Source organism: Stigmatopora nigra, chromosome 3 (genome assembly GCF_051989575.1).
Source record: "Stigmatopora nigra isolate UIUO_SnigA chromosome 3, RoL_Snig_1.1, whole genome shotgun sequence".
Lineage (NCBI taxonomy): Eukaryota > Metazoa > Chordata > Actinopteri > Syngnathiformes > Syngnathidae > Stigmatopora > Stigmatopora nigra.
The window spans coordinates 14,971,136-14,992,913 of NC_135510.1; the positions used below are offsets into that span (position 1 = coordinate 14,971,136).

The following is a 21,778-nucleotide window of genomic DNA, read 5'->3' on the forward strand; positions in this document are numbered from 1 at the left end:
TAATCTGTTTCACTGTTTGGTGTCACCCAATATTTTCTTGCTGCAAATACATTTTAACTCCTTGGCGAAATAAATATACCTTGACTGAAATAGAAAAAAAATAAAAGGCATCCACTATTTTGGCATTTGCAGTTTAACTACCTTTTTCCATATTCATAAGTAAAGGTTGACTCAGATTAATTACAAAATGCAAATTAAAGGTGAATTTAGGCCAGCAAGTCGCTTACAAGTTTGGGTGACTCCCTGCCAAAGCAACGAAATGTCAGCCAATGAGTGAAGGTATTATGAGGTCATCACCCTGTACTTGTGTGACAGTTTTAGTCATTTTTAAATTTTAAGCACCAATTTACATAACCTGTTTCATGTTTTTAATAAGGGCTAAATATCATTGCATTCATTCATTTTGTGAACTGCTTATCCTCAAGTGTCACGGGGGGTGTTAGAGTGCATCCCAGCTTTACGGACATCAGGCAGGTGACACCCTGAAACGGTGGCCAGCCAATTTAGAATTACATTTTTTGGGTGGGGTGGACTTTAAGTTGCTTCAGAGTATAAATTGTACCAATAAAAATGGGTAATATTAGTCAGAAGTCAGATTTTCTAGGGGAAATTCATTCATCCATTCGTTCATTCATTCATTTCCCCAACCGCCTTATCGTCACAAGAGTCGCGGGGTGTGCTGGAGCCTATCCTAGATTTTTGGGGAAAATCCTAATCATGTTTTTATAATTGCTGTCATAACCGAAATTTAAATGTTAGTAGAGATTCCCCAAAAATATCCTACAGTTGCTTGAAAAACTCATCTGCTTTATTTGAAGGAAAGTACATTGCAATGTGATAGACATTACATTTTTTCAGAATCATATTACAACATGTTTTAAAGCCTGCAATATTTTAGGCGAAAAAAAAAGAAAGGAAAAAAAACGGTGTAGCGATTGGTCTTTTTCATTATTGTATTTAATTTCTAGCAGGTCTCTCCTCTGTACATTGTAGGAAGAGAAGTTGGCTAATTTGACGAATTGGCTGCTGTTGAGAGCAAAGAGCGTCCAATCTATTATAACATTGAAAAAGACTGTACTTCTATTATGGTCAGTGACACTAAAACAATCATTCAATGCTAACCCTGGTAGTTTAAATGGATTGGATGGCTATCATCGGTAATGGCAGACAATGAGTTAAAAAAGGAACCCTGCGTTTTTAAAACGACTGTCATTCCTAAATCATGCTTGAAACAGGGTTAGATCAATCTCTGAAAATAAAGATTGAAACTAGGTCTGTAACAGTAGAGAAAGGAAAGACAAGATACCAATTGTCATCAATGAAAGCCAATTGGTTAAGTTACTATTTGGGCAACGATTGTCGGTGTAAAATGCAATTTTTTGATTGTCAGGCAAATACATAATATATATTTTTGGCAAAGGCATTGAATTGTGCTGCTGGGATAACTTATTCTATTTTAAGTTCTTTATCAATAGTTTAGGTTATGTACTAAATAGGTAGGTAAATAGTATAGGTGCTATATTTGAAACATTTTTCACAAGGAGCAGCGAAATGTATAATTTGGTTTTAAAGCTGAAAAGTTTTAACACACCCCGATTGCTGTCACTGAAGGAGTTGGATTCCCGTGGGCTGATATTCTGCTAAAGATGCAATAAATTGGTATTTTTAGCCAGGAATTATTTCTGCGACGGAGACAAACTATGGTTACTGAAGCGACAAATGACACCACTGGGAAGAGGAGCACACTCGGCACAGACAAACACCTTAAGATTCACTAGCAGTGTTCCAAAACAGCAATCAGTCTTGGCACATTACAATTGAGAATCGTTTGTTCTGCTCACCGGTCACTTTGTCGTCTTCATTCACCCAGCATGAGTCGAGAAGATGACCTATTCTGGAGGGCTGTTCATTATGAATGCTGAGTCCCAAAAAAAATGTGAGCTCCTGTCACAGCACAAAAAGTGATGCACCAATACTTGAACATCTAGTGACGGGCAACTGGTTGTTGAGTCAAACAGACATACAGTACATGGCGCTGAAGCGTTGCTGTGGACAAGGACTTATCTCAAAATGTCATGGGCCATCATGGCGCATGGTACGACATTGAGGCAGCTGTGTCCGCCTCTCTTCCAAACAGCGGCAAACCCACATGGACACAACCTCCGCATTTCCATCATTGTATTGCACGATGAAGGTATGATCCTAAAAACAAAAGAAATCACAGAGATTTATGAATACTTTGAAGGAAGTCTTGAAGTCTTCATGAATCTACCCTTCTAAGGAATCTTGACCAGAGATGCTATTATTTAATTAAATGTCAATAGTTGATTAAGATGTCTGCCTGCAGTGATTGATAATTATATAAGTGTCATTATTAATGAACCTATCATTGTACTATTTTACTAAACTTTGGATTTGCAGTGCATCGAGATAGTATTTCACTTTTCCAGACTAAATGGAGGCCTAACAAAGGATTGTGCATGAATTCAAAGAGTCCACTGTGGTCAGGGTCTTTGTGTGTTCAACAGTTACCGCATCATTCCCAAACCATTGGTTGGCACCAGTTACATGTGCAAAATGGCAAATACTAGGAAAATATTTTCTAAGGTTTTAAAAATTATTTTAAAAAAGATATGTTTGTAAACGACACAAATACTTAAGCGACATGAAATATTGCATTGACAAAATTTACCATGAAAACATTTATAAAAAGATACTTTAAAAAAAGGAAAGTAACCCTTTTTTATATTGAAAAACTTCCAACAAAAAATTCCAGCATATAAATTGCAATAATACTTCAATTCCCTTTTCTAGATTTCAAAAAGCAGAAAGGAGAACTCAAAACTGGTTGAGCTAACCCATAAATAACCATTTAAATGCTTATAATACTTCATCCTCGGGCCATCATGATGACTTATCAATCCTTAAATGAACAGGAGGACATAAAAAATACACACTTTTCTTTTTGATCCATGGTTCCAATACATACTAATATGCAATATCTTTTATGATCAATTTTACTATTAACAGCTTGGAAACACACAATAAAAAAATAGCCACAAATCAAATGGAAATGGAAACGGAATTCAATGCTCTTAAATATTTATGATGAACAGATTATACTTTATTGTCATAACGTCCTCTCAGGCGATTTGCGAGTATTTGCTTTATTGATCTGCTTGACAAGCTGTAGAGAAGTTAAGTAAAAGAACATTTTACAAAAAGTGTTTATGTTCTTTCAATAGATCTCCAGATCTCGAGCGTCAACAGAGTATTATTTCACAATGTATGTCTTCATTCAAACGAGACAACCTCTTTGTGCTAATGTTGATAAACACAGATGTTATATGCAATGTCTGAATGACAAAAATCGCCACCCTCATCTAAACCACTATACATTCCCTAATGAGTGTGGTCAGAGGTCAAAAGTTAAGGGGGGGGGGGGGGAGTTGTAAATGAGACAGTTCAATCGAAGCAGACCATGAATTTAACGTGTGATGCCTTGTTGTACAATTAGAAAATACGACCCCGTGACAACTACATTTAAAAGAACCGGCCAAAAGCATTCCTAAAAACTAAAACATTGCAGTTAATCTTATTGCCCATGGTCAGAATCGTCACTTAAAAGACGAAATATAAATGTTTATTTATCTAAAGTAATTTTCTTTTGGTGGCACACAGTCTTTCTTTTGTATGTTTTCCAAGTGGAGACAAAGCAGTTAGTTTTTGTGTTCTTCAAGTAAACCTGTCATTTTTATGTAGACTGATTATAAAGAGGGAAATATTTCAAGAGTAAACTTGTAATATATTATGATTATTACTGACAGATAATGAAACCCTACAATGGATGATCGCATCAAATTTTAACAACATAAGTCAATCAAAAAAGAAAAAAAATTGAAAGCCTTTTGGAAAGTTGCCCATTTTTCTGTGTATTAAACCTCCTTTTGAAAGGATGACTGAATCAATGTGTCATGGCATGGAGGCCACATGTGCATTTGCTGTGGTTTGGTACAATACTTTCAGCATATGAGCAGTTTCTAGTTTTGCCACTTTTTTTCCCCCCACGAGCACCACACTTCGACTGCTGCTATTCACCTTTTAGCAAGCTGGGAAGCACTTCCGCCAGATTGCTCACCCTCCAAGAGTCGACCTCCTCACCTGGTTCTCTTGTGACGTTTTTACACCGCAACCTCCACTGAAAGTTTAGCCAAGATGCACTTTTCTAGGCATGCTCATTGGCAGGAGCTGGCCTCCTCTAAGGGCTAAGGGAAACCACCTGGGGACTGCCACTACCTGTTTCTAAAACATGCCTGCTGAAAGCCACTTTTCTCTGCTTGTGTCGGTAAAAGTCAGTCTGATCCGCGATTGACGCCCCCCTCGCTTACCACAGAGTGATGTCAGTCACCACGTGCTTTGTCAATGGTTTACACGAGAGGCAGTGGGGAGGAGAGATACCATAGGTGAGAAAAAGCAACTGAAACCAATGGGCAATCACAGGACAAGTCATAAAAGGAAAAAAACTGAATGACAAAAAAAAAACCAACGTAAACCACAAAAAAACCTGTATACCGAACAAAATGCTTAAAAATTGGACTATAAGCACTATCAAAGCAAATTGACCTGCAAACTTGGGAAAATGGAATCCAAAAAAATAAGTTAAACATATCTTTCATAATGGGAAATATGAGAAATAAAGGTTTGAACTATTTTAATCTACGTTATTCAATCTAATGTATGAATGTGTTTTCCAACATTTCCACATCTGAAAAGCAGATCTTAGTCAGGTGCAGCGTGTTTCTTTCGTTCTAATATTTTACGAAATTGGAGCTGTTCTGCAGATAATAGTCAGATGTGCTCTTTAGTGCCAAAGTTACAGGACGTAAATGGTATTTTTTCATGTTGATGGGCAATAAAACACTGGGTTGAAAAGCACCCACAGCAAAATACACACCAAGAAATGTTAATATTACATGTTACATGCTAAAATACCAGATAAACTTCAGAGCTCTGAAGGAGTGAGAAGCCACATAAATTGTCTTTGTTCTTCTAATGGGCATCAGGGGTTACTAGCATCAAATGTGTATGTGGGTGTGTGTGCATGGGTGACAGGGTAGAGTTCATGTGTGGGTGTCCCTATGTGGAGAATACCCTTATCTGTTATGCTACTCTTTCTCAAAAAAGGAGCTGGAAGGATAAAAGATTAAAGTTTTTTTTATTTTATTTTTTTAACTCGGTAAGGTAAGCAGTGTCTACTGGTATTATACATAAGTGTTGCACTGTATTTCATAATATATGAAAATACAGTGACATCAGAACCAAAAAGTGGTGAGAGCACAGTTAAAAGCTGATACCACAGTTTAACAGCAACAACAATGGGCGAAAACACAAACTACTCGTGTAACCTGACAGGAAAGTGTTAAAGACGCACTATCACCTCAGGGACTTCTGTGCTGAATTTGATGACTTGATGGACTTTCCTAAGCCACATCCCATAGTGCTTTTGTTTGTAAAGAAAAAGGGTGCAAACCACAGTTTTAATTCAATTTGGCTGCTGGCTAGACAGCCAGGCAGTTATCGGAAGTGATGTAGCGGAAGATTCGGTTTCATTCCTACAGGGGTCAGGTTTAGTTGTTTTTACCAAGAATTTCCAATATTTCATATAAACAGTTCATATTTGTGTCGGAAATTGGTCCAACATGAACACTAAATATAAGCCTCTGTTTTTTGCCCCTTCGACCCACAAGTGCAATGAGAGGATTTAGCAAATTAAAGAAAGTGACCAGCCGGTAAGTAGGCTATTGTTGTTTTGATTGAAACATTTTCTTGAAGATTGCTTTGATCAAGTGACAAATGACGTGTGTGCCCATTGAAGAACTGCTAACATTGAGATGGGTACTGGAAACACTAGGCTTAGCCTGCCGGTGTTGTTGGCTTTCATATTAAACTTTCATTTTAAGCCATTGTAGAATTGTGTTTGAGCAGACTTGTGTTTGAAGCAGGCTCATCATAAGCAATGAGAAAACAAATTAAAATAAAGGCTACAAATTGATGGATCAACTTTTACTTCAAATGTTAAATGCCATATACTGGCAACAAAATGGTGGTGCCAATTTTTTGTAAATGATGAAAAAGAGGATGATAGGTCCATCCATCTTTAAACACCACTTAGTATGCTTGACAGGTAACTGCCAGCTAACTTTGAGTAAAAGCTGGAGTACAACTACTACTAAACTGGCTCCTAGTCAGTGATAGAGCAAACACAGAAAAGAACCATTCTTACTTACAAACACACCGCCGCTAGGTGGGTATCGATCCCATGTTGCCACGATTAATAATCAATTTAGTGTTTGATTTAAGGTTTTTCAAACACCATGACTTCATTTTACAATAACGATGATTTGATGTGGTCAACAACATGTTGTTGTTTCTTCCCTGTGTGGTTAGTGAAAATACCTTTCTGAACACCACAGTGTTTTGGATACAAATGTTTGATGAAATACTACACACAAATTCTAGTAGTCCTTTACCACAGAAAATTCATACTGACTAGTTTGTGCCAATATAATCAGGTGGCATCTATGTCGCCGGAGCAGAGATTTTGCTCCAGAACCGTAGCATAAAGCCAAGGGCCTCTACATAACCAAAAACAACTATAAAAAAAAGTTGAGTATGGTCTTTGTACTTGAACGTCCTAATGGATTGACTGACTATGCCTCAGTGCCATATTGCAGCACAGCAGTGGTATGTGTGAATGGGATATTTGTCAACAAAAACCCATGGGTCAAACGTGAAAGCATTTTGGAGTGAAGGTGCTGACAGTTTAGTTCTTGGTGGACAGAAGAGATCTCACAACAGAAATGGGGAACCCATATGAGGTGCAATGATATGTTGACCTTGTGAAGTAGAAGAAAGAGTAAGAAGATATCTTAGAATGTGTTCAAACCGTTGGATGCTGCTACTCAGGAAAAAAACATAGAACCATTTAAAGACTCGTTGGTGTGGCTAGGGTTTAGCTTATATAACTTATTTTTTTAACTCTAGACTACACACCACAGAATGCTTTGGAAATCTATAAATAAATGAAACCAAAAAGAATATTTCTTAAAATTAAATGTAGAGTTTCCACATTTAACTATCTATTGACAGTAACCCTCAGAATAGGGCAGTGGTAGCACAATGGGAAGAAATTAGGATTTGGAAATTGAGTGCCACAGTTCATGTTAGGCATACAAAAAGAAAAGGCAAACCTAATCTGGATGTTGATGTACTAACTACTGTCGGCTGGCTCCAGAGTAAGGGATTGACACCCATTCCGATATTGAGTCACATTTCTCAAAATGATATTGATTCTTCGATTAAACCCCGCCAACTATGTATACATGATGCTTCATCAATATATATTAATACATCATTTAATTATCTTATTTATAGGCTGACAAAGAAATGAAGACAGGGTTATTGTAAGAAAGGGTGGAAAAATATAAATACGAACTTGAATGGCAATCAATAAAAATACAATGATTGATTGAGAGCCTCCTTGTTTTCTATGGCTGCTATGTATTGGTGTGATAGCACGTTTTACGAGATGGATAACTAAGAAAACAGATCCTAATTGTTTTTTTTCCCACAGATCTTGAGCAAAATCCGTATTATATACAATACTGTATTTTAACACAGCTTGTATGTGTTAATTTGCTGATGGACAGACATGGTAAGGATTCCTTTGTGAATAACAGAGGGGCTCATCTGGTGTCTCTCGGGTTGAATATGTCTCTCTGCACGCCTTTGAATAGAGAAACAGAATTGGGTCTGCATTGACAAGGGTGCTAAAAGGCTGTATGAAGGCTACTGGCTTGGGAACGAGGGATGATGAGGGTGAGAAGGAGGGAGCAATGACATGCCAGTCAAATCCCAATCAAATGCAACTGATGGATCGTTGCACTTGTTTTATGGCCTTTGTAAATTGCAACTAAGCACTTAGATAATATATTGTAGACCATTTAAGTCTGATATTTAACAAAATATTAATCCACAATAAGAAAACTAAGGAGGAGGAGGAATAAGATATTCTGCTTAGAAAAATGGACTCTCACAGGACAGATGATTATCCTGCCATTCTACAAGATAAGCTCCTGGTGAAAGAAAAGTGGAAAGTTTACTCAAGTGAGTAACATCTTGGCTGGATGATTGGGTGTATTTTTCGCCCCTTGTGTTCCTCCTGGTTTCCCTTTCCTCTCCTGGTCAGCTCTTTTTATTTTGTGATACGAACCCTTGTCCGGCTTTTGTAGGAGTATAACCTTGAATACCTTGTCTACCTTGTGTTCCGTCTGGTCTCCTTAACGCAAGTCATGTTTTTGCCTCTTCATCGGTGTGCGTGCTTCCCCGTTTATTTTTAATTTTTGTATTGACCATTTTTTGTGTTAGAATCCTGAGTTGTGGACCAGCACTTTCACCGTTTATTTCCTCTCGTCAGGAAATCCAAAATAACCTCGACTAGATAATTTTTTTTACCAAGAGAATTTTCTTGTAGGTGCTTTAAAGACACAATTGTGGGAATACACTGTCCAATAGATGAAGTAATGTTTCCCAAATTTGCACCAAAAAAAGGAATACTGCAGCCAAGCTGCAACACTGGACTTGGGAGTGGTGAACTGACGTGGGGCATCAAGGGAAAGCAACTTCACCACAAGTTTTCACATTTCAGTCCACAAGTTCTAAGATTTTCCACTTCAAATAATACATTTTGAAAATAATTATAGGTCATTTTTAATGCAAGCCCAAATGTATAAATTCTGGTCCTCGGATAAACAAAATGCACAACTATTACTTAGGTATGTTAATAATCTCACCATACCTAAAGTAATATTATTTGACAAGTTTGCCTACCAGTAGAAAGGAGTAGGTACCATAAAAGGCAAACGCTAGCAGAAGCAAAACAGGTCGATGATGTTTAGCCCATTAACATACAGATAGAATAGGTAAAAGTGTTTTAATGGACTCAGGAGAGTGGTGAAATGTGGAAGACAGAGAGAATGAGGTGGAGAAGAGAAAAAGAAAGACAATCAGTAGGCTGGCATTACAAAGGCATGCATCCATGACCTTATATCTCGGGACTCATAGCGAGTAGAATTAAATAAAATGCCTCAAGGAGGACTAAAATACAGGTAAGGGAAAAGAAGATGATGGGGAAAATTATTGGGATGAAAGCAAAAACAAAACAAAAAATGTGTGTGTGTGTGTGGGTGCGTGTGTGTATATATATAAATATATATATATAATATATATATATATATATATATATATATATATATATATATATATATATATATATATATATATATATATATATATATATATATATATATATATATATATATATATATATATATATATATATATATATATATATACACACACATATAATATAAAATATACTTTTTACACCCCATAATTTTTAATGGATGTTTTTTATAAAAACATTTGATGATTTTTCCTCATTTGAATATAGAATGTCTAAATATAAAGTTAATGATAATAAAGACATGGAAATCATATGTCATAATTGCAAGAATATAATATTTACAAAATAATATAACTAATCATTAAAATGTACCTGAAGTTTTTGTACAAAACATTGCAATGGAGGAGGGGCTTTGGGTTGGAAGATTTTGTAGACTAAGGTGGCATCTGCTCATTTAACAGTCTTTTTCCAGCTCAGGCATTTGTTGTTTCTTATATCTAGTATATGACAGTGGTGGCGTGTTTTTGCCATTCTGTCCAATATTTTCAAAGCCTGCTTATATATAAATGGTTTCAATTGGTTTTAGTGTTGTTAAGCAGTTCAATGACCAACTTGTGAGGCAGTAAGTTGTGTGTGATATGATCATTGTGTCAAAATATAATTTTACTGACTCAGGTGTTAGTTAGTTTGTAATGAATCCAAAATTGGAAAAATGGAATTAAATTGTATTTAGCGTGTTTTTATCTGCCGTTTGAAGGCTAATTGAGAGTCGAGAGTAATTCCTAGTATTAAAATTCTTGGACTACATTGATTTTTTTTCTAGGGAAAAAATGTTGGGGTTGCAGTTATTTGTCGGTCTTTTGGAGAAGTACCTTAGGGGGAACCCTGAAGCGATTGGTGAAAGAGTGACATTAGGTCAAATTATGCTAAACTGACCAGAATAAATACACTTGGATTGAGCTCTGCTTAAAATTGACTGTTAAAAACGCAGTATTTGTCATGAGACACACTTCCACTGAGTGTCAGACTGTGATTTCCCTTTAGCCCCCGATATGGTGTGAGACTGAAAAACACTGTTCACAGCTCCACATTTACACCTTTCAATGTTCTGTCCTCACAATGTAAAAATTCACCTCATAACTCTCGCAGGACCTAACTGTCGATGGTCCTTGGCCTTGAAGCATACAAACAATAATGCAATTTGTAATGCTCGTATAAGAGCTTCTATTTTTTGCAGTGAAGGCAAGTAACATTTTTTTTTTTTTTTTTTTACAAAAACAAAACATGTGCAAAATGTACCGATTTGTTACATATACAAATTACAGTCCTGGACTGAGAATGCAGCAACTTCACAAAAAGTGCAATTATTGACATAACCATAGCTATTCAAGCGGAAAAAAAGTGAGTTCACTTGATTTTAACCTGAGTGTGGAAATATCATAACACTTCATGCAAAACAATTAATTGTATTATTTTTAAGATTACAGGTGCTTAATAAATTGACATAACCTACCATTAAGTTATTGGGCGCAGGTCTCTCTTTAGGTTGTCTTTTCATACTGCAAAACAGGTAGGCAGTCAGTATTTACTTTATACAAGAAATGTACACGAGGACTATCTACAAATGCATCTTGTCAAGCATGATTGTGTGTGTCAGATTATTAAAAAGTAGTGAATGCCTTTAGGCAACAAAACTTTAGACTTACCACTGAGTGATAAAGTGAACAAACATCTTGCTGAACTGTCCTACAGGAAGGACTGGAGGATCCTTTAAAGGAAGGAGAAGAGTGGTCATTTCCATTAATGCTGATTTCTTATTTTCTGCAAAATGCCAATGAGTGAAAAAGATGTTTGAACGAAATTGCTTTCCATTTGCTTAGACATAAAAGGCACAAAATAGATTGACTGTGTGAAAAGAGAGTGGATTAAATTATGAGGTTGATAATCTCAGTCTTCCTAGGTCCATTAGGTCGGCAGTTCAATTCCTGGCTGTGACCACCCATATTCAACGTGTCGTTGGGTAAAACACTTAACCCTAATTTGCTCCCAATGGGTTGGCAGCACCTCCCAGGGCATCAGGCATGTGCATAAATGTGCGTTTTTGGGGGGGTGAATGTAAGTGAATAATCTAATACAATGTAATGCGTCTATGGGGGTGTCAAAAAGTGCAATATAAATCCAATTATCCATTATTGTCAAAATTCTGCAGGTACTTGTTTTCCCATGTAGGAAAAGGTCAAGCACCCAGATTTGTTTTAGAAATAGGGGTGTCATTGTGTCAACAAGAAAAATCCAGTGTTCACATGAGGTTTGTTTGGCATCTAATGGTTACTGATATTAGGGGTTGAAATTCAGATTGGGCCAAAAAAAGTGACAAATTCCGAATTTGTATTTGTATTTACTCAAATATAATCTTTTAATGTGAGTACAAATAAAATAGTAACGTAAAAAAAATATGAAAAGTGCTCCTTAACATACACGACAGATTATTTTGTAATGTAATTATGTATTCATTTATACAGCTGTGAGGAAGGCTGTTGCAGCTTTGATGTGGCAACAGAAAATGGCAGAGAAAAACAGCTGATGAAAGTGGTTCATCCATGTGAATTATCCCTCTGCCTCTTGTCAACATGATTCCACTATGTGAGAACAAACACTTAAAGGGTAAAAGGCTACGAGTAAATATACATGCCATTGCCAGCAATTATTAGGCAAAATTAGAACAGTAATTACAGGCTTGAAAATAAAGAGGGAGTTCTTTATCAGTGGAGCTGCTTGCTTTGTCTCGAACAGAAAGAGGTGCAATAATGAGAACAGACAGTAGGCAGATGGTAGGACCAACTACAGAGAAGCTCTCCTTCAAGGTATCAACATTTTCGATAGATCCCCATGACTCAACATGAAGAACAGGACAATTTCATTGTTTCAATCAAAATACAACATGAACAGAACCTCTTTCAAATGATGAATTGGAAGCGGAATATCAATGCTTTACCTTTTCATTGTTTGTAACAACGTAATAAAATCATGAGTTTAATTTGCAATGTGGCATGTTTGATGACCATCTATGTTGTTTTGGGTTAAAATTGGAGAAAAGCTGGATTTGAAATATTATAATATCACAAGTCCAGCGCTTTGGGATTCTGATTTTTTTAATCTACTCCAATGTGATGCTGACTTTGTATAATACTATTCAGCAGAGTTGTGTGTAACATTTTTAAATGAATAGTCCGCCATAAAAATCTGCAAATATATATTGAGTTTTATTGTATTGCCTTAGGCAGTTGCTTTTGGTGAAAGGCTGAGTGAGTGGGGAGCTAAGCTGCCCGAGTGGTTTGCTTCATTAGGAAACAAAATATAAGCTTTCTGGTCCATTAGGACTGACTTTAGATGCAAAAGCACAAAAGACGACGACTCACCTCATCAACGATGCATTGCAGTAACTGAAGAGGCTGAGAGATTGGAAATAGACGTTAGCTACTGCGGATGTTCTTGACAATGTGCAAAACCAGAGTTTGGATTGAATTTCTGAGATAAATTACGTGCAGAAACACAAGACAAAGCCATATAAAGCTCCTCCTCTGTTTAAGCTTTATTTCATGCAAACATAAATAGCAATATTTAAATCATTCAACAGTTTAAGGATGAGCAAAGACCTTGCTGATAGTTTTCACAAAGAAATGGCGAGCAACAATAAAACTTACCATCAAAGACCCTTGGTTTTTCTGAATCTGTGAGACAAACCAGAAACGGGTGATATGGCAACATGTAATTAGCATATCATAATCAAGACAATCCACTTGGACACATTATGATCACTAGAAGAAAATTATAGCTTTACTGGTGGCAATTTGTGGGTATGCATAAAACCATTTACATAATGAAAACACACAATTGTTAACAGCCTTGCGTTCATTTGGGAAAATGGGGATAAAAGATCCACTAATGTGAATTCTCAGAGTAGCACTTTATTCTTGCCCTGCAGGTTATCCTGAGGTACTAAGATGTACAATAATTGCTGCAAACGGCATGACCAGATGTCAAAATGAGCATGTTCGAAACGCCAATCTTTAACACAGACAAACTCAAATCCACGATCTTAGTGTCAGATATGTTTGGATTCAGAATACAATTGTACTTTAGGAAAGAAAGAAATGTACTCTTCCAAAATGCAGCCTGCATAAATTATTATATAGTGAGGACAATGGTATAAAAAATTTAAATGATTGCAAATGTATCATAAAGCATAGGAAAACCTTGTCTAAAACATATTTTTTCAAAGTAACTTGCATATACACTGCACATCTCTATCATGGTAATGTACCTACACTATTTCCCTTCTTTTAGTAGTGCTTTTAATCTTAGCCTTTTCTCTTCTACGGTCAGCTTCGCATTCACAATTATAATACTTTAAATCTACAGTACATTTCTACGGTAATAATTACTCATGAGGGTAAGTAAACTGCAGTCTGTTAGGAACACCCTGTTAACATAGGGGCAGCTAGAATTGGTAACAAGCTAAAAGCTTGTCGGTGAACAGCACCGAGCTTATTTAAGTTGCGAATGAAAGGCGGGCAAAGCTAATATGGATGATGCCGACTATGGTGGTAGACCTCTCAACATGAAAAACGAATACTATTTCTTATAGTTTGTGATCTTCTTAAGACTACTACAATTTCAACTTTGGTAAAAGAAGATATGATTACATAGCGAAGACTGACTTTTCATATTAAACCCTCAGCACTCCACATGAGAGATTTGGAAAAGAAGAAAAAACAAAACTGCGATTGGCTAGCCACCATTTCAGGGTGGCCCCCACCTTGCGCCAATAGTCAGCTGGGATAGGGTCCAGCAACCCTTGTGAGGCTAAAGCGGTTCAGAAAATGAATGAATGGATGAACGAGAAAAAGAATGTCAAAAAGCATAGAAGCTTATAAAAAAAAAGAGGATCCCACAAGACAGTTATAAAATAAAACAAAAAAACAAAGTTTCATTTCTTTGGCCTAAACGCAAGAAAGTTACTTAGAGTGAATGATAAAAATAAATAAATCTAGCAGGACGCCGCCTGATTCCGGTGTGTGTATGAGTGGGCTTGATTACTGCTGGTAATATTATGATTGTGAGTGCGAATGGTCATCTGTCTCTCTGTGTGCCCTACAGCTGGCGACCAGTTTAGGGTCTCGTCTGCCTTTTTTCTGATCTGAACTGGGATAGGCTCCAGGAAAAACCTGCAACCCTTACGAGGATGTGCGGTATGCAAGATGAATGAATGAAAGATGAATAAATAAGAAAAAAAATAATCATTTTATATTCCATTTAAATGGTTACCTTACTAGAAGAAAAAGTTCCCATAAACAAACACTTGTATTAACTGAACAAAGGCCTTTTCAATATCAAGGCAGAGCTAATGTCTGCCGAATATAATAATGTTTCCTACGCAACTCTTTTGACAGTGTATTACAGCACTTATTGATTCACTCAATTAAATACAGGTTCCCACACAAGGAAAATATCAAGAGACTCTTAAACTGCCTCCATATCCACTTTTGCCTGAATCAAACACATTAAAGGCAGCAATGTAAAAGTAATTTGCCCTGAAATAATTAAATGGACCAAATTGCATTCTGCTTCAGAGGTTGAAATTGTATTGTGGAACACAAACCAATTCAAGCATAACCAAACACTTATTTTTGTATGGGGGAGCTTAACCACGAATCAAAAGAAATCTCTATACTTTCTTTTCTCAAGATAGTTAACTCTATCTTGGATAGGAACACAGGGGTACAGAGTATCTTTGACCCAACAAAGCCAACTGGTAAGTAGGAAAATAATGCTATTTCCTTATCCTCCTCCTTTCTATATAATGCTGCAAATAATTTCTTATAATTTTTTTTCATTTTTATTTCCCCCTCCAACAACAATTTTTGATACTCTCTTCTGAGAAACCTTCATACATATTACAGCTCAATACTATGGTCTACTAAAGATGCCATGAAGTCAGTTTGATGGATTTTCTTCTTCACTTATGCATCTACATGATTAGATTTTTTTTGCATGCTTGTTGTTCATTATAATACATTAATAAATCATTTTCTCATAATTTTCTTAAAATTTACTCAGTTTATCACATATTTCACACTAAATTGGGACACTTTGTGATTAAAAGGTACCGTGGAAAGAATTAAATAATTTACATGGAAAATACTGCCTTATTTACGGACAATCTAAGTTATGAAACAAGTTCAGGAACCAAATGATTTCATAAGTAGGGGTACCACTGTATTACAAGGTTAAAGTTATTTTGTTGCTTATTCTGTAACTTTAGCCTAAAGTTCTTGACTTTTGGAAGTGTAAAGTTCGTGTGACCATGCTGTTAGCGTAATATTTAAGACAATGAGGTAATCTTGGGAGAAAAAGTCCTAAAATGAAGAGAATTAAATCGATACATTACTTATTTTTTTATACCACTTTATCTAAAGGTTGTTCGGGGTCTGCGAGCTTGGACTTTTGGCAACGTAAGGTCGGTGTGCAAAATTAGATATTGAAATACTTGTTTTGTGTTTATTTCATTCCTGTTGATAAAACCTGGATGAAAATGACTTTATATGCTTTATATCAGTGATATATTAGGAGATTTTTGTATGGTGGAGTGTCTTTTTTTGTCTATCTTTACGCCATCTCATATTAGCTGCACCTCCTTGGTCAGCGGTGACTTGTCGAAAATGAGTATCAGTTGACATTTGTGCCTTTATGAAATATTTTGGAATTGATTCATGTATCTGTTAATTTAATTCAATGTTTTATGTGTTATACAAAAGACGGGAATTCAAAGTTTAAAATGGGTGATGCAAAATCTACAGATAATAATGTGTATTGATAATTTAATACAGGAAAATACTGTACTTCTAAACAAGAAAAAGACTCAGAAACACGCTCCTTCTAAAGAATTGGATTAGTGCTTTGAGTCCATTTTTAGCTTTTTGGAAGTTGAAAATATTCCAAAGAAACTGATGTAAAATCACTGGTGTGGGGTTTTTATTAGACTACAGCACAGACTAAAAATAAAAAAAACTCAACCACAGTCTGTCTGGTCCATTCAAGGTGTAGTACAGCTGCGCCAAGATCTCTAAAAATGACAGCTTAGGCCTGAGGACTTTGGCTCACTGTGCCTAACTCGCTAGATCCAAGCACTCTTTGCCAGCTCACATTGCAACACCCTGTCGGTGATCGGTCTGCAGTACCATATGGAGGCTGAGAAAAATTAAGGGATTACAAAGCTGCATGACACTAAGATACTCACTAAGACTTTTGGAGGCTTTTAAGAATTGCTGCATTTGGCAAGCGTGATCAAGAACGTAAAATTGCAATGACTGCACTCTGCCTTTGTATTTAGTAATAATGTCAAGATAAAAGATATACACAATGATTTCAGAGTAAAAAAGCATGCATTTAACAAATTACAAGTATGAATAGACAATTACATACATATTAATCCGTATAGGATCTGGTTATATGACACCAATCCATATTGGCGAGTTTTAAAATGTTGATGTTTCTGGTGAATTTTACAAGTTTTATCGAATTATGATTGTTATTTCAAAGTCAAAATCCCTGGCTGGCGAATGCAGTATTGTCTTCATCTTTAAATGTCCATTTTGGAACCACCTAAATGTCCCATTAGGAGCACAAAGTCTGTGGCTTGGATCTTCCGGACGTTTCCTCAAGTAGTACAGAGCTATAATAAGATATGCTTTAAAAGTAATCATGATGTATTATGATAAGTAATTTTTGGTTAGTACTATAGATCCAGCGATTATCAGTCATAAATAGACGTATTATATTTGAAAATTTTACGTATATATCGCAATTGGTCTTTTTTAATCCGACTGGCTGATATGAACGAAGATTTAAACCGGGGTTATATCGGCCCAAATGCAGCCGTGCCTCTTCTCTCCTGCCTGCTGTCTCATGCTCAATTCACAGCCACGCCAATCAGAAACAGCCTGCCACAGCTGATCGTTAAGGGATCTTTTATCTTGAACATAACAAGAGACTTGCCAGGACGATGAATAGATTCGGCCCACATCCCACAGACCCCCCCCCCCCCCCCCATCCACACAACACACACATATGTACACATATACAGTTAATAACGCAAATTTGAAGAGTTTAAGAGCATGAAAACAGCTCTCTCTCTCACAGCGCCGGTGTGTTAACGCTCATAAAAAAATGAACACTATACAAATAAAGTTGTACATTGGTGGTTATGCAACATACGTCAACATAAAATGTAAGAATCCTCAATCTATTTCTTAATAAATATATGGGTACAAGAGATAATTTTGACTTGGTCATGCCTTTACTATATCAACACATATTTCTGAAAGATCTAATAGTCTATTTAAGTCCAGTGCTGCTAGTATTATTCAATCTTTTACCCCAATTTTAAAAAAAATACTGCAAATGAATATCTGCTCCCAATATGGGTTATTAGCCTCCTCTAACTACTGATAATTGGTAACGACCCTGAAAAACCCATGTCAGTTCATCTCTAGTTAGACTCTAGAAAACACTGAAATGCAACAGGGAGAAAAAGGATAAAATCCTTACTTGAAGGTCAAGAGAAAATAGGAAGGAAACAGAAAACATAAATTCAAAAGAAATCTGAATGCTATTAAGCAACCTTTGTTCCCATGAAATTCCTGTATTTTCATTATCATTATTACAAAATCAAAGCAAAGCTGAAAAACACCACTTTGCACAAAAAGGATAGACTCTAATTTTGTGCAGAGTCCTGGAATGGAAGCTGAGGTAACCAAAATCTGATTGCTCAACTAGAGATTAGTGAGATAAACCCATTTGAAGGGCTAATTAAGACTTGATGAGATTGGGAAGTCACTTCTGTGGTCGGCAATTACATATGAGCAAGACTAAGGGTAATGTAATGTACACCAAAAATACTGCACTGAAATCAAAGATAGTGTTTCACTCAATTTGCCAACCTCTGAAAAAAAAAGTATTATGTAGAGTTGTGTGTAAGCGTTTTCCATCTGTATTTATCGGCAAGTGCATTATCCTTGGAAAGGCGGCCTTAATGGATTATATTTTTAATACTTCCGAGGGCACTGTAGGAGGTGTGACAGGCAGCAATGCCAAGCAGAAAAAAAACACCTACCTGTACATCAACTACTTCTAAATATTTCAAATGAGATAATGCAAACACCTATTACGTGTCGAAACAGGTTATACTATCCTTTATATGAATATTACTATACACAAACCAGTGAATTAAGTATATTGATAAATCCCATTTTTTCAAAAAAAATCCTTAAATCCACAGAAAGTGGAATGAAAACTCACCTGTGGATAAGGAAACATTCCGAGGGCCAGCTGTGTGAAGAACAGAAAATGTATAAACTGATTATTTATTTTCTATTAAATAAGTAAAAAACAATACATTGACAGAGCACCCAAGTCATTTTTAAAGTTGTTTCACTTCTTTCGACATGTCTGTATTATCTTTTATTTACATACACTTTCACAGACCTACAGAATTATCTGTATTACCTTACCTAATTTTCGGACGTCAAGCCGTAAATGAGCGCTTTACGTGTCTAATTTGGAGAATTTTACAGGCTAGTGAACTACAGTAATACTTTGACATGCGAGTGCCCCAGGAAATTTGAGTTATGAGGAAAATTTGGAGCAAATATTTGCCTTGAGATACAAGACAAATTTGAGATATGAGCATATCACCGCATCTCCCTTGCGTAAAGATGTTTTTCCAGTGTGTTTTTTTCTGCTTAGTTGAAATCACCTTTTTATATGATTATAATTTGCGGATTGCCTTATTCAAATTGGCAAAAAGACATTTGGATATAGTACGGGAGTGGAACTAATAAAAACACTGTTATTGTTAGGATTTTAATATTGCAAATTGTAATGAATGGGGTTTGCGCTGACATTTGGCTAGTCATTTAATCTATGGAGATTTTATTAATTGAAATAAAATAATTATTGGCAAAGATCAATCTAAACGAAGAAAGCCTGGTAGTAATTCAGATAAAGCTAACTTAATGCATAAATAAGACAAATTGAATAAAAGGAGATAAGTCACATAAGCTTGAACAAAACCATTACACAGAGGTAATGTCAATAAATTTGACATAGCTCATTTTCCATTAACTCATTAGACCATTAAACGCCTAAGATTGATATTAAACTATATCAAGGCAAATGCTGAGACAGAAGCACAAATCATTTGTACTATTGTCGCCATAAACTGATTGAAAATCAATAGCAGGAGTGAGCTAACAAGTGACAAGAGTGGGATAGTGAAATTTTAATGATATCTGAAAACACAATGTCTATCAGGCACTTTACCAAGACCTTGGGGAGCAATGAACATTGAATCATCATCAGCTCTCACTCGACTCAAGGCACGCAAACACATCACATAAACCCCCCAGGCCCCCCCTACACACACCCACAAACACATCTAGCCTATGAATATCATACTCAGACAATATGTTGTCTTACCTCCATGAATGAGATACCAACACTCCAGACATCTGCATGGATACCATACTGTTCCCCTGATATTCGCTCTGGCTGTGTAAAAATGTAAAAATTCTATAGTCATTCAATTGTTAATAAGCACATAATCAGAGAAATGTAAAACTTGAGTTTACTTACTGCCATGTATGCATTAGTTCCCACATATGTTTTGGCAATTGAATTCACCAACTGTAAAAAAGAAATATGTTCAGGTATCGGGCCATCAATAACCATTTTTAATTTAGGAATGAGAAATTCTCTTGCCATAAAGTGTCATTTTTCATTTAAGATTTTCTCATGCATCCTGCTTTCTAACAACATTTGCCCTCACATCTTCCATCACCCCATACATCCACCTCCAACATCAATTCACTTTTGCCAATACCATCACCGCCTCTCCTTTAGATATATCAAAACAAGTCAGCTCTCCTGAATTTATCTCTAAAATATTTCATCGTAGCTGTTTCAGTGATAATTTTACCATCAGTTTTTAAGAAATATATCTGGACAGATCTAATCATGGCCAATTAAATATCTGAAATTATCAGAACAACCATCTCAATAAGCTGGATTCCACACAATGATTTTCACTCAAATTTGTGGACATATGTACATGTCCAGTACAATACACATATAGCAATAATTTTAATAATAAGATTTACATTAGGAGTTTATGATCTTTTTTTTAGACTGTAATACTTTCACACACTATTCCCGCTAAGGTGAACTAAGTGATGTTCAAGGGCTGACAAATAGCAACAACTAGGATGAGAAGTGACCATTTGCAATGGAAATGACTACGCAGATTGCAATTAAGACCGTTTTTACATTTTTAAGCAAATCTATATGATTGAGAAAATATATAATAAATGAGTTTGAGTACAGAAAAAACGCTTTAAATGGTGATTTTAGTAGTTATCTATATGGAATATGACCTTGAAACTGACTTGAATTTTTAATTTAAAACAAAAAGTAAAAACCAATAACTTTTTTTGTAAAAAAAAGTGAACTGAAATTTGGAGTGGAAACAGGGAAAATTCCAATATGCTTACATCACAAATATAAATATTGCTTACTTTTCTTATAGAGAGAAGAAACAATGGCACAAACACGCACACAATGACAAGGGTGGTGTGCAGCCCACGCATTCTCCACCTCAGTTTGAATGCATGTAAATGAGGATCAACATTTGTGTGGCCATAATTATACCAAATTTTTCCAAGGGTGGGGGACATTGGATTTGAGGTAACATGAATATATGAGATAGAGCATTGGCAAAGCACTGGGTCTAAAACTAATGTAATTTTTACAGATTGACCATATGCACAAAGTACTTTACGCAGTAGAAACATGTATTTCTCTCTCTTACCCTGATTACCTTGCCCACAATCAGAAAACAAACGCTATCGAACATTCAACAAACAAATTAATTTACCTGAGTGCTGACACCGAAGTCGCATAGCTTGACTTGTCCTCGGGTGTTCACCAACATATTGGAGGGCTTGACATCTGCAGAGACAAACTACTTGATAGAACTGCAACATAAGCAATCTGAGAGTGATCTTAAGAAACTCATCTTCTTTCATTAGGATGAAGCCCATACGACTATACTCACCTCTGTGTAGTACCTTTAAGCTCCAAAGATAAGTTAGGCCTTTCACTACCTGAAAATATATCATATTTTAACATTATATACAGTAACGGTCCTATAATAAAATTAAAACTAGCGCTCTTTTTAGGCCAGGCTTATATATGGAAGTGTTGATATCAGATAAATTAAGTGAAAGTGGCCTTTGATAACAGGAAATGTCTTGTTCTACTTACAAATGCCACTAGCTACAAAATATTCAGGTTACAAAACCTTTTGATATGCAAATGACCGTCCCAACATACGAACACAAGATCTACGTTAAAAAAATCGACGAAAATGAATCCGTTATTTTATTTAGAAATTGCTTTACTACATCTTTCATACAA

General features: G+C 35.9%; 1 protein-coding gene across 4 annotated transcripts in view; it reads right to left on the reverse strand.

Annotated features, from left to right (window-relative positions):
* Nucleotides 1-786: 786 nt before the first annotated feature.
* The window catches only part of map2k5 (mitogen-activated protein kinase kinase 5), a 38,574-nt gene continuing 17,582 nt past the window's right edge, over nucleotides 787-21,778 (reverse strand). For 2 of the 4 annotated variants that reach the window (XM_077713713.1, XM_077713712.1), the window contains 10 exons: nucleotides 21,417-21,465; nucleotides 21,237-21,310; nucleotides 19,940-19,990; nucleotides 19,784-19,855; nucleotides 18,605-18,634; nucleotides 12,949-12,975; nucleotides 12,664-12,696; nucleotides 10,951-11,012; nucleotides 10,758-10,803; nucleotides 787-2,202 (listed from right to left, as the gene is read on the reverse strand). In XM_077713713.1, the coding sequence (XP_077569839.1) occupies nucleotides 2,074-2,202; nucleotides 10,758-10,803; nucleotides 10,951-11,012; nucleotides 12,664-12,696; nucleotides 12,949-12,975; nucleotides 18,605-18,634; nucleotides 19,784-19,855; nucleotides 19,940-19,990; nucleotides 21,237-21,310; nucleotides 21,417-21,465 (573 nt within the window). In that variant the 3' untranslated portion in view covers nucleotides 787-2,073. Of the gene's footprint in view, nucleotides 2,203-10,757; nucleotides 10,804-10,950; nucleotides 11,013-12,663; nucleotides 12,697-12,948; nucleotides 12,976-16,257; nucleotides 16,496-18,604; nucleotides 18,635-19,783; nucleotides 19,856-19,939; nucleotides 19,991-21,236; nucleotides 21,311-21,416; nucleotides 21,466-21,778 lie in introns of those variants that run through there. The other 2 variants (XR_013325915.1, XM_077713714.1) reach the window with 2 other exon arrangements.